Raw genomic sequence first — 13,700 nt, forward strand, 5'->3', positions numbered from 1 at the left:
CAGGCGTGTGAGGGGACAAAAAATAAATAAAAAATCAATATTCGAATCCCAAAATTTGAAAATCGAATGTGTATCCAAAGATCGAATATTCGGGTCGAGCCCTAGTAAACATGGCCCTATAATGGTAGGTTAAGGTCTGTTATTATTCCCATTTTGGACAGCCATGCTATAAATACTTGTTTTTAGAGATTACCCCACTGTTTGGTTTATTGGACTTGTAAATTGCCTTAAACGAGCCCATCCACTAAATAAGTCAATTGAAAAAGTGTCTGAGAGACAGCGTTGAATGCTCACAATCAGGCAGAAAGACTGCAAACAGCCGAACAGTACTGCAGGCAGTGTAACAAGGCCTTGGCAACAGCACACATACACATTCACAATGCGTCCTTTGTACTCTCTCTCCCTGGGTACTGTAGGGGTGCGGTATGCCTTGTCAACTATGCCAGCTAGCATGGGGCCAGCCCCCCCCCTGAGCTGCCCAGGAGCTCTCTTGAGGGGGGGTGGGTGGATGTGGGTGAGTGATGCAGGGAAACCTCTCAAGCACCCATGCGCCTCTCCTTTCAGCATCAATATTGTTTATTTTTTAAACCACTGTGATTTGTCTTGGACTTTTGTGGGTAAAATTATTACCTGTATTGTAAAATGTACTTTAAAAGTTAAAGACAAAACTACGACACCATGCAAACTACTACTGCAAATGGAAAAGAAAGGCCACCGTTAAAGCATAGTAGAATAGAATTAAACGTAATAAAACTGTGTTCGTTCGGTTTCAAAGCACCATCACCATGATCATAGACCTCTGAATGAGTGGGTGTTTGTTTTACAATGTTTGTATTAGAAAGATAGAGTTAATGTTGACCTGGCAGTATGCCCATTGCAAAAGTTACAGTGGTTCGTTGTTGCAGTTTTTAGTACATCATTTAACAAGCGCACACAAATCCCAACACCCCATTAATTTAGTGAAGGGATACCTTTTGGACTTGACTATTAACAGGCCAGTCAAAGAGGTAATAAATTATGGATGTTGTGAGAGAAATGTAAGACTGGTGAAAATGGTGGGGAAAACATTTGTAAATTTTATTTATTTTATTTTCAACTGTAGTTGGTTTGAGACAAAAGATAAATGTGGATAAAGAAGTTGATTAAAGAGAAATGAGAAGGGAGCAAAAAAAGAAAAAAATGCAGATGCAGACTGATCTTGGATAGCGTCTTTTCCTAACCGAGCCAGATGATCACATGACGTGTCCAGCCACCCCACTTCCCTCAGCTGCTGGGCGTCCAGGGCACTTCAGCCCCCGTTACCACGGCAACCCTTTTTGCTGTGCCTCATGGTGGGGTTTGGAAGGGGTGGGTGTGTGTGAGATCTTCCAGTCCCAGGCACAGGCAGTAACTGGTACGGTGTTGTCAGAAAGGGCAACACCTATTCAGACTTGGATTATTTCATCTACATATTTTCTCATATCTCTCGATCCAAACCCATAACACGTACGCTTAAACCTAACAAAAACCCATTGGGCAACTCTAACTTTGGGCCAGAGGGAAAAATTATCATGTGAACTTCTACAGAGAAATGAGATCCATAACATAAAATGTTTTCAGTATTTTCTCCCAAAACACTTGATTATAGAGTGGCAATGATTAATTAGATTAATGTGCAACTGTTTTGATTATCATTTTAGTAATTTTAGATTTTGGTCATACATGATAGTTAACCAAATATCTTTGTTTTGGAACGTTTGGACTGCTCACAGTGTATGAACATTGTCATGAGTATCAATATTCACACTATAAATTAGTTTTTAAGATCACTAGTTTACAATTTGGCGTTTTTGTTTATGACCTTTAGGTAGAGCTGAACGATTTTGGGAAATAATCTAATCGCGATTTTGTTTGTACCAATATTGCGATTTAATATGCGATTAATTTTTAAGCTCTTTACCTTCTGTATTATTCAAAATGGACAAGCAGTAAATCAGTGTATACTATGACCATCACAATATTAGAACCACACTGTTCTTTCTTGTGTTATGATGAATTAGGTAGAATTCTTATTATGAGCAATGGTGGAGAAGATTTATCAAATTATAATAATATGAGAAAGATAATTTGAGTCAAGTCATGGCCTGAAATAAAATAATATCATCAGGTCGGCCTACCTACAGACCACAAGAAAAACTAACTCACCACAGTGTGTTATACAGTAAGTGCTCAATATAAAACCCACAGTTCAACCACCAATTAATGAGTCCTTATCTCAGTTTCCCTGTGTGACGCTAAAGTTTATATAGTGTCAGCTTCTGTCAAGCTTAAGGCCATTGTACAACAAGAAGGCAAGGTGCAGCGTAACGTGCAGACGAAGCATCAACTTCCGCTTGGGTGTCATGTGACCAGAGTGTAATCGCAGCCTTTGTGAATAGAAAAGACAATATCGCAAATGCAATTAATCGTTCATCCCTACCCAGGCCAGGGTTGTCACTTAAATACCTAAGTCCTCTGTTTGTTTGTGTGTTTCCCCGATCAGAAAAAAGCCAAAGGTGAGGAGCTGTTTGACCAGATTATGTACCATCTGGACATCATAGAGAAAGACTACTTTGGACTGCGCTTCATGGACTCGGCGCAAGTGCCGGTAGGAATGGAGATACTTTATAGAATAGTCTCCTGTTATTTTGAACTGTTAATACAGTTTTGTTAGTTTTTTGTTTTGTATCATTGCTGTACTGGCTAACTGTTTTATTTTGTATAATTGTTTTATTTTGTTTCTGCAATTAATGAACACATTCAATTGACTTATTAACAATGTTGAAACATTTGGACAAAATAAATATGATCAAAAATATCTTGCAATGGAAAAAAAGTAATGTTGTTCCTGTGAGTGCTGACGCCTGTAATTACTCAAAATATTTACTGAACTAATCAAAGTTGTATCCGTGTCTTCAGTATTGTTATTTTCACCATTTCTGGCAGTCTTCTCAGATGCTGTTCGCAGCCAGACTTCAGATTTCAGTCTAAATCACTATTCACTGATTTAAAGGAAGGCTTGAGGCAGGGACTTTCCCTTCCAGTGAATGGGCTAAAGGGATTGGTTATGGAACTTTTGTCAGCTCTGTGAGTCAGGCTGTGCTCTGAGACCAACCGTTTTAAGTCATTGGACTGTCACTGACCCTTTTCCTTCACCCTGATTGTCTGTGAAGGCCGTGAAAGGACAGAGTTGTTGGGAGGAAAGATGTAACTGAAGGGAGGGACACCGAGGAGAGGGTTGGGGGTAGAGAGTCAAAAGGGTTTGAGAGAGACCTGAAGTTGAGGGAGAGAGAGCAGGAGGGAGGGCTGTAAAAAGGAATGTGGGGGAGAGGAGACTAGAGAGTGCCATGGGTTTCTCTGTTATCTCGCTCTGTGTCTCTCTCTCTCTAACTTACACATTCACACGCCGGCGCTGCTGCTGCCTCTCTTTGACATTTTTCATGCCTCATAGAGCCTGAACTTCCAAGAAGAATTACAGAACAGAAGGCGTGTGCGCGAGCACAACTGTCCATTTGGTTTTTGTTCATTCATTGCACATATACATTTTAGTGTTTTTAAGTTGAATAAAGGCAGTTATAATAGTTGTGGAGAAATAGACTATACTTAAATATACGATATTATGCTCATACTTTTATATTCTCATAGTGTCTATTGCTTCAACACTTCTATTCACCTTGTCTGAACACTTGTAGCTCCTGTGTCTTTAAGGCCTCCCTCCCTAACAGCCCACTTTCTTCTGATTGGCCAACTTCCCGAAGACCTGAAGAGAGGCAGGACCTAGCTGGCATAGGGCTGAATCAATGTGTGGAAATTGGCCTCACTGATTACTGTACAATAACACAACTTCATAACTTTTTTCACTGATTTTGGTGAAACTGGATCATATTTTATGGAGAAAATATTTTCCGGCTTTCCCTCTGATGGTTTCCAGCTGCTGTGCCTCAACTTGCAGTGATTTACGGAGTTTGTATGTTACAAGTAACTTTAGCCACTAACTACTGCCAATAGTAGCTGCTGCTAGCTAGTTAGTTATATTAGTCATGCAGCTAGCTGCCCTGTTAGCTGACTCAACACCTCTAATGATGGTACAGAAGCTTTGGGCCACAGGTTCAGGCAGAGCTAGCTAATAACAGCAGCTGTAGTTAGCAGAAACTAGCTGTTTCTGTAGCGTTAGCATCAAGCCACCTGTCCATCAGAAAATAACCGTAAATCACAGAGAGTTGAGGCAGCGCAGCCGGAGGACATCAGAGGGGTAAACCGAACAATGTTTACTTTTCCTTCATAACTGTAAAAGCACTTTCTGGAGACATACTGAACAATCTCCAGCTGTAGTTCAGCGATGGAAAGATGGTGTTGTGTTGGTCTCTGGGGCTGAGAGCGGTGTATTCAGTAAATCTTCAGTGGGCGAGGCCATCTACATCTATCTAGAACCCTCGAATGGAGGCAAATTCAAACCGCTTGTTTGCAGACAAATTTACTGACTAAGCAGGAGAAAAAGAAAGAGGATGATATTTCTTATGGTTTGGAGAACACACCAGGGGGACACAATTAAGTTGACAAGACATGAAAAAGTGGGTTTTGTATTATATGGGACCTTTAAGATCAAATGTGAAAGCAAGATTGCTTGAAGCTGCTGTTTTGTTTAACTGTTATTGCTTTTGTTGTTTCAGCACTGGCTTGACATTACAAAAAGTATCAAAAAGCAAGTAAAAAGTAAGTATAGAGAGGCCTTGAGTGTGGTGTATATGGTCAAACAAATGTCCCCTGGTATTACATAATATATAATTATTAAGCTTGATAACATTTACTCAACTGTCATTGTGATCTGTCTTGTAGTTGGCCCACCATACTGCCTTCACATGAGAGTAAAGTTTTACTCCTCAGAACCGAACAACCTGCACGAGGAGCTCACCAGGTGAGCTACGCAAAAATTTCTCTTACATTTAAAAAGTTTTGTACATCTGTTAATCTCATATACCTCAAAGACAAAATGTGTAGTGAAGTTTCTTTTTGTTTTATAAACAAAAATAGCAAATCTAGAGTTACTTATCTACAAGATAAATCAGCTTCTATGTACCTAATATATTTACCTATTCATTAAAAAACAAAATGTAATTTGTTTTGATGTTTTATGCTGCCAGTTTGGCATAGATGGTTATTTCAGTATCATATTACATAAACCATATTTAACTGTTTTTCTTTTTCTTTCAGATACCTTTTTGTGTTACAGCTAAAGCAAGACATCCTCAGTGGCAAGTAAGTCGTTTCCTGTTATTTTAACTTAACTGTCATCCACCTTAACAAAGTACTGTGCACAGAACCTTTTTATCATGGTGTCATTGTACTCCACATAAATGTTCAATGAGAAAGCCAGTCACATGTAACATTAAGCTGACCTGGTGGTGGCTTGTCAGTTCCATATTTCAGCAGTTCTCAGTTTATGTGCTGCCAGTAAATAATTGTAGAAGCCTTTAAAATTACACCTGATCTACACTAATAGAGAATCCCTGGAACCTGTAGCTTTTCCCCACAATGAAACAACCTTAAAGAACTTTAGTTCGGAGCACCTGCTCCCATGTTTGTTCAATACATTCCGAGTGGTTCTCCTATCTTATTATTAAGAGGCAGGCAGAGTGAGCCAGTGGCAGAGCAGATGAACACAGATACCACAGGGTGAATTATTTTTTATTTTTTCAAGCACTCGGGCTAATTTGCCCACTCACTGCTGGCCCATGTGAACTGCATTTGTTATAGTAAAGTAGCCCTACTTTCCTCATTTAGCCAATTATTTCACACAAATAACGTTTATATCACTTGACCAAGACATAATACAGTTTTGCCTTTCTTCATCAGCTATTATCCATTTTTTAACAGGAATCCATTTGTTGTGTTGGTAGTCAGGGTTATGTTACTGTAAGAGGCTTTCAGGATTAGATGTTGGTGAACAGAATGAAATTATTAACAGTAGTCAGTATGTGGACTGGGAACATGAGTTGTCACTGAATAATAATGGCAGACACCAGGAAGCCTCAGTGAAGGTTGTTTTGTGTTGTAGCTTCATTGATTCTGCTGTTGCTGACTCTTACAATGTCTGTGTTTTCAGGCTAGAGTGTCCATTCGACACAGCGGTTGAGTTGGCCGCCTTCTCGATGCAGGGTAAGCACAGCATGAATTGGGGATTCTCTCCAACTCTGTTTTTGGTGATTTGGATCACCTCTGTAACAGCTGCCATTGTTTTTCCATTGTATGTGTAATGATTTTTGCAGTGCACACTGCTTTGGGGAGTCGATGTGTACTGTGATCGCTGCACAGTATCCCAAAACACATGTGTAGCAATAAATAGCATATGTTTATACTAGTTAGTGTCGTGTGAGTCAGACAAGCACTTGTCAGTTTTAGATTGGAGTCCCTATTCTGAGAGCTAGTTTCTGTTGGTCCACATAGTTTACATCTGTTACAGCCCTCCTACATTCCCAACAGACTTTGCTCCTTACACTTTCAAAGTGTAACTTGAAACACTTTAACACCATGGTACACTGTTTTCTACAAAATGCCAATGCACTTGGTCAGGACAAATGTTTGGCCACAGATAATGTAGTGATTCTCCACATGATTTAGACGTAGGCTCAAAAACGAAAGGAAAAAAATTTAAAAGTCTTTGGAAGACATTTAAATTTTTACGAGACATTTCTGTGGCTACGGTTATCTCTGACCTCTACTAATCCAGTAGTTCCCTCCCTATCTCCTTTTTTTTTTTTTTTCAAAGTAGTTCCAGTCTAATGTATATGTAACAGCAGGAATATTATCTCCTGTGTCCAGGCAATTTTTGCTTATCGGACTTTCAGTTAGGAAGTTTAGAGTAGGATCAGCCTGTGTCCATTTCAAGGCAATTGATGTTCCCATAGATGCATACAGTACATTTAAAATGCACTAGTGGAGCAGAAATGTATTGGGCTTTCTCTACAACAAAAAGAGCCCATGCCTTTTAAACTAGACATATTTACTGTATTAAATAGTCAAAAATGCAGCATTTACCTACAAGAGTGCTGCTTTAGAGGAACAAAGATTTAGTCATTAGAGATGTTTATGGAATGGGATTGCGTGCACAAACCCTTGAACACACACACACACACACACACAGTAACTGTGGGGTAAATGCCAGCTCATTAGTGCTCAGTCCTCTTCGGAGGCCCCACTAATCCAGCACTCTTTCTGTCTTCTTTTTCCCCTTCAGTTGAGCTTTATTTTTATTTTCTTGAATTATGTTGTTGGTCCACTGACATTTACTGGGCTAGGGATAGAATAAGATTATATTTGCTCTCCTCTATATCCTGAGGCTTTGCTCACAGCCGAACTACCTAAACAGTGAAGTCCTAGTTTCCAAAGCTTTTTCGAAGTCTTTGGGCTATTTCGCTACACCACAGTACCAGTGATTTTTCTTTTTTCAACCCACTATTCTTATTCTTATCTAGTGAATAGTTCTTTTTTCCTGCCCCAATAATCTATTTGTCTTCTTTTTTCACCTGATAAAATAAATGACCTTCGGTCCAGCGAGAGAGTTCAGATACCCATCAGGCCTTAACCTAATGCTATTCAACGTTTTCTGTGCTGTGACATGGAGCTGGCATTTGTTTGCTATTTTGTCCATTAGGATTACCTATTACCACGGTATCGTTCCTCTTCCAGGGGTTGATGATATAGGTCATAGTGAACACTAAAGTACTATTTTTAGGATGTTGTTAGTCTTCAGATGAATTGTACACCAAATTAGCAGTTTATTAAATACACCTTGTGACAACCTGGAATTATTACCAGATTCTGCCACCTGTGTGACCCCCAGAAACACCCATTTTACAATCCACTCACTGATTTGTTCCCAGCTGGCGCCACAATTGAACTACCTTTCTATTATATGTCATTGTGTTGGGGGGAGAGGAGGAGAGCAGAAGTGGGGGAAAGAATATTGGCCGGAGCAACACACTTAAGTGACAGTGAAATGTAAATTAGTAAGGTTGCTCAAATCCCTTTGTGAACCGTCCAACATCCGCCACCATCAGATGTTCTCCTATCATTTACACTTCAATCTTCCAAATTGCTCCACATTCACAGTGCGCAATTGTTTGCGGTAGTCAGTCAGGTTATCCAAAACCCAGCAGCAAAAACCCTGACTAAATTTCTTAGAATGACTGGACCGACTCACTGACTTGACACCGTAAGTTTAGTAAACTCTGTTCTTTTACTAAACTGACTTTTTGTTTCCTGCTTTATGAACTGAACTTAATTTTGTTGATTTTATTTTATTTTATTTATTTTAATTTTTTTTGTGTGTGTGTGTGTGTGTGCGCCTGTGTGTTTTCAGCTGAGCTAGGTGATTGTGACCCATTAGACCATCATCTGGACCTGGTGTCAGAATTTCGCTTCATCCCCAACCAGACAGAGGACATGGAGCTGGCCATATACAACAAATGGAAGGAGTGCAGGTAAGCGTTTAACTATAACTAAACCATTGTACATATTGGGGTCAGAAACTACAAAAATAAGATTTATTTATTTTATTTATTTTACATGGTCTCGGATATCCTGTAAAAATACGTAGATTTGCTTCATTCAGTAGTGTGTATACTGTGTGGGCTTGGGCTAGGACAGTTACCGCATTGCATACATACATTTTATTTTATTTTTCATGATTTCGCCTCAGACCTACAGTTATGTGTTTGAATTCTCTCTGTTTTGTTTCTCCTCCTCCCTTCTTTCCCTCCTCTCCTCCAGAGGTCAGACACCAGCCCAAGCTGAAATCAACTACCTGAATAAAGCCAAGTGGCTAGAAATGTATGGGGTAGACATGCATATGGTCAAGGTAACTGATGTCTTTCTCACTTACTTGATCTGTATACCCTGAATCGGTCCTTCACGAAAGGCACAAAGTGAAAGGAATGTGCTTAACAACATGAACATGTGAAAGGGTTGTAATGTTGTCTATTTTTCCTTTTCTTATCTGCAGGCAAGAGATGGTAATGAGTACAGTCTGGGTTTGACTCCAACTGGAGTTCTGGTATTTGAAGGAGAAACCAAGATTGGGCTCTTCTTCTGGTATGTTTAGTTCCTAATTCACTGAAACATTTACTTAAATGCCTATTAAAACACCATTTAAGTTTTCATTATTCCTTCCTCAGTCTGTGTGTGTTTTTTCTTTTTTTTAAAACTGTCGTAGGCCCAAGATCACTTGCCTGGATTTCAAGAAGAGCAAACTGACGCTTGTGGTTGTGGAAGATGATGAACAGGTGAACGTGAGCGCACACACTCTGATCCACTTTACAGTGGAATGTTAGAAATGCAGAACATACATTCAGTCTTGCTTATCAGAATCAGAAATACTTTATTGATATTCTTTAATCTCTCTTTAACAGGTTATCAGTGACCTATTCTCTTTGCTTTCCACATACAGTTCACAACCAAAACCTCGTCTAAATATACAGCTTTTGTTTGTCAATTTTGCATTAAGCATTTCACAACCACAATAAGCATGTGTGACAAACATAAACATTCAGCCACAGTGCAGCGTTCAATCCAAGCTGACGGCTTCTTCCTTTTGTGGTCAAAATATTTCATACTTATTACTATTAATTGTTACAGCTTGTAAAATATACTGACCTACAAAAAAGGAAATAATTACACAAACAAACCACCAATATGTTTACCACATGTCCTAAACAGATTATAATGCTGCCATTTGCTCACAGGACTAGGTACTAACTTAGGTAGACCATTCAAGCCAATCTTTTAAAATTACTTGAAAGAACAAGTACAAACGAGTAATATTCCTCTTAAAACCTTTGGTGAAGTAGTGGCTGAGCCCTAAAAGAGGCTTGTTCTAAATCAAAATGAAAGACTTAGTGTTGTTCTACCCAGAGGCTAGTGTATATGAGAGAGGAGAGTCTGTTTATGTCCATCCTGGAGGTCTGTGCGCAGGGTTAATAAAGAAGCCTGTCCCCTCTGGTATTTCTGGTATGCAACACTCTCCTACACACACACACACACACACACACACACACACACACACACACACACACACACACACACAATCCTCCCAAGTTATATGCTGCTTGCTAGTGTTGTCACCAAAGGACTGTACTGGATACTTACTTGATGATTGTTTGTGACACAGCCGGAGATGAAACCAAAAGAGAGAGGACTGGCCATGATTGTTGTCAGTGGTCACTGCATTGATAATTGTTGGACATATTTTGAGAGTAAATCGTGTCCTCTCTGGCAGTGGTTTGAGGAAGTGAAACAGTCACGTCTCAATGTCAAACTAAATTTGTAAGAACAGGTGTAGGCTAGTTGGAATGCCACACTAAGAAAGCACACTTTGTCTGTGAGTTTACAATAAATTGCTACTGGTTTCAAGTCTGCAAAATTTTGATTAGGTCTAAAATGGCATGGGATCAGTCTGATACCGTGAGCAACGCATGATACATCGTCAGCTGAACAGTAACAATGGAAAGTAATGCAGACTTAACTTGGCTTTGTGAAGTGAGAGTCTGTTACTTGAACAGCATTCTGACTTGGAGGCTTTTTGCTGAGATTTAGAAGGGCTTTATATACATACTTTAGCTCTTTTAATAGAGGGAAACTAACCAAAGAACTGTAAAAATCTGACTGTGACACTGGAATGCCTCCAGTGCAAGTTTTGTAACCGGCTGTGGTGCCAGGCAGACTTTCATCTAGGCCACAGTGAGAAATCAGATTAATGAGGCAGCACCTCCACACTGTAGTGCAGCCATTCATTCAAGCATATGAGCTTTCGCTTTATTGAAAATAGAAGGCAAGGAGTTTCAAATGACTCTTAAATGTTGATTTTGATTGTGTATAACTGGCGGAGGAAGCATTATACAAACACTGTGCCATGGTTGCAGGTTCCATTCTGACTGGAGATGTCTACTATGTAAAGTACATATTGTATGTCACTGTACTGAGAACTTTCCTCCCCTCTTTATCACCCAAATCTAACCTTTTACCAAACCTCCCCAGGGCAAAGAACAGGAGCACACCTTTGTCTTCAGGATGGACCACCCCAAGGCTTGTAAGCACCTCTGGAAGTGTGCGGTGGAACACCATGCTTTCTTTAGGCTGAGAGGGCCAGTACAGAAGAACTCTGCACGCTCTGGATTCATACGCATGGGGTCACGCTTCAGATACAGGTAACAGAAGGATGTACTGGCATATCAAAGGGTCGAGGATGCTTTTGAACGAGGCACTGTTTTTGTTTTGTTTTCTAGACTGAGTTCGTTGGTATACAAGGGTTGCAATAAAATTTTTATCAGGTGGGAATGACTCTTCACAAATAACGTTTAGCTTGGCATCACAGCCGTTTAATGCTGTACAAGTGTTAACAGTAACTATAAAAATTCATGTATAGATTTTTCCCCCCATGTTTTATTGTTAAACTACATTAAATGACAATGGATGGAACTAGGATTTTCCCCAACAAATCAACAGAAAAACTGACTATTCAAATTTCTATATCGTCGCTGTCGGGCACAAACCTTCTATGTCCCAACTCGTGATTTTTCAGGAAATTAAAAAAACCCTGTTATTATAATTGAACACGGCATCATTGAGAGTCACGAGCTGCAGCCACGATATGTGTATTTAAATTGGGTACAAATATAAACATGAAATAAATGATTGGACAAGTATTCATCCCTCTTTTTAATATAACACACCCAAATCATCACTCACATAATAAAATTAAATCAAGAACAACTTTGCGCAGACGAGTTGTGATGAAAAAACAGAGGTGGTTGGTTCAATTTAACATTAAAGACTCTGGTGTGGTCGGCACAAGCCCTCTGTCCATTCTGTTGTGGGCTGCAGATCCTGAGCACCTGTGACGGGAGAGAAATGCAGTTGAAACTGGTGTGGGGAACAAGTGCAGCAGGACTTGCTTTAAAAGAAGACTTTTTGAAATTTTGAGAGCCATGTGTTTGTTTCTGTACCGTGTGTTTGAATGTACCAACAGACATAATCCTAGTTTGACGTATAGTATCATTCTCTGTACGTACAAAAATCTCCACATGTACACACAGATACTTGCAGGGCTACAAGACAGGCACTCACTGTCAACATACCGCAGTAGCCAGCTAGTTCCCTTCTGTGTGTGTTTTAAACATTACCCAGTTGGATAAGCATTGGTGGTAATGTTGGTTTAACACAGAGGTTACAGGGTTTGTTGATATAAGGTTATCGCTTGGGTGGGTGCAGAGTTCAGCAGGGGTCATCACTGCTTTTTGTTTTTGGGACAATGAGATTTATTCAAGAATCATTGGGAGAAGTTATCTATTGTATTTAATGGTTTGGCCTGCATCGGTCAGGGTTACTATTACTTGGAGATGGGGACAAACTAAAGTCCTTGCAAGTGTAAAATATATTTTTGTGTTTGTGTGACCAGTGGAAAGACGGAGTATCAGACAACCAAGGCCAATAAAGCAAGGCGCTCGGCCTCCTTTGAGAGAAGGCCCAGTCGACGTTACTCCAGAAGAACCATGCAGAACAGAGGTGTGGACAACACTCACCCACATGCTCAGCACATACTGCCTTTACGCACATTACAATCAATATTAGCACTTAAAATACACCATTACATAGCAAAAATATACAAAAGCGTATACTGTGTGTGTGAGAGAGAAACAGTGACACGTAACCCTTGTATGCAGAAATAGAAATATATTACATGATGTATCATGTACACATCCTTGCATTCTTTGAAACGTGTGTATTTGTTTATATTTTAGTATCTATCTGAACATAACACTTACTGTCTGTTCTTTTGTGTTTTTTACAGGGGCATTCAATCCCCATGAGTAAGTACACTGATATTTAAATATATGATTGTGTCATTGACTGATTAAATTACTTTATCTATCCTCTCCTTGTTTTACAGCTTTACTTTGAGGGTGATCACATCAGTTGATTTGTGTAGAAATTGTACCTCCATTTTATTTAGCCATTCTTTTAGCACTGATGCTGTGTATTCCTTTTAACATTTTCTCATCTCATTTGTGATAAATAAAACACTCTCTCGCTCGCTCGCTCTCTCTCTCCCTATCTCACCATAAGCCTTGACCATAATCTTGTTACAGAGGTAGCCTTTTGCTGTAAGCATATGTGTGTGGGCTAAAATAGATGATGTCAGTGGTTGTTTTAAGCTCTCATGGGACCAGTGACTCAAAGCATTGTGATGACAAACACTCTCGTGACAGACCTACTCTGTGATAGTACAGGTCGTTTTGAAGCAAGAAAACATTTGCAATATTTAAAGCCGTGTCAAAAGGATGTAGCATTGCCGTATTAAGTGTGGATGGAGATTTGCAAATTGGCTCACGGACAACCTGGTAGACTTAAAATAAAAACAGCACAATGGAAAAGGTATTATCATAAATTACGACATTAACACAAAATGTGGCTCTCGTGTCTTCATGTCACACAAACTCCAAACTTCTTCCATGTTAACCGCTCAGCCAAATTTACATGAGCAGTATGCTTTGTGAAAAGCATTGTGAGAGACTTTAAAAGTCCCTGTTCTATTTCTTAAGTCTGACAACACTGAATACCAGTTCATTCATTTACAGTGTAAACCCATGTATAGTGTAAAGAATTCTCTCCGGTGTTTGCAATTTGTT

The 13,700-nt window shown here is 39.5% G+C and overlaps 1 protein-coding gene across 4 annotated transcripts in view; it reads left to right on the forward strand.

Moving 5' to 3' along the window:
• The window catches only part of epb41l5 (erythrocyte membrane protein band 4.1 like 5), a 39,233-nt gene that overhangs the window by 7,367 nt on the left and 18,166 nt on the right, over positions 1–13,700 (forward strand). For 3 of the 4 annotated variants that reach the window (XM_038720146.1, XM_038720144.1, XM_038720143.1), the window contains exons 3-14: positions 2,522–2,626; positions 4,689–4,731; positions 4,855–4,933; positions 5,230–5,274; positions 6,122–6,174; positions 8,378–8,498; positions 8,788–8,875; positions 9,020–9,108; positions 9,230–9,305; positions 11,050–11,219; positions 12,470–12,576; positions 12,863–12,881. In XM_038720146.1, coding sequence (XP_038576074.1) covers positions 2,522–2,626; positions 4,689–4,731; positions 4,855–4,933; positions 5,230–5,274; positions 6,122–6,174; positions 8,378–8,498; positions 8,788–8,875; positions 9,020–9,108; positions 9,230–9,305; positions 11,050–11,219; positions 12,470–12,576; positions 12,863–12,881 — 995 coding nt within the window. The remainder of the gene's footprint in view (positions 1–2,521; positions 2,627–4,688; positions 4,732–4,854; positions 4,934–5,229; positions 5,275–6,121; positions 6,175–8,377; positions 8,499–8,787; positions 8,876–9,019; positions 9,109–9,229; positions 9,306–11,049; positions 11,220–12,469; positions 12,577–12,862; positions 12,882–13,700) is intronic. The other variant, XM_038720145.1, reaches the window with a different exon arrangement.

This window comes from Micropterus salmoides, unplaced genomic scaffold (assembly GCF_014851395.1).
Source record: "Micropterus salmoides isolate LMB-PRFRI ecotype aquatic unplaced genomic scaffold, ASM1485139v1 Ms_hic_scaffold_15, whole genome shotgun sequence".
In the NCBI taxonomy this organism is placed as follows: domain Eukaryota; kingdom Metazoa; phylum Chordata; class Actinopteri; order Centrarchiformes; family Centrarchidae; genus Micropterus; species Micropterus salmoides.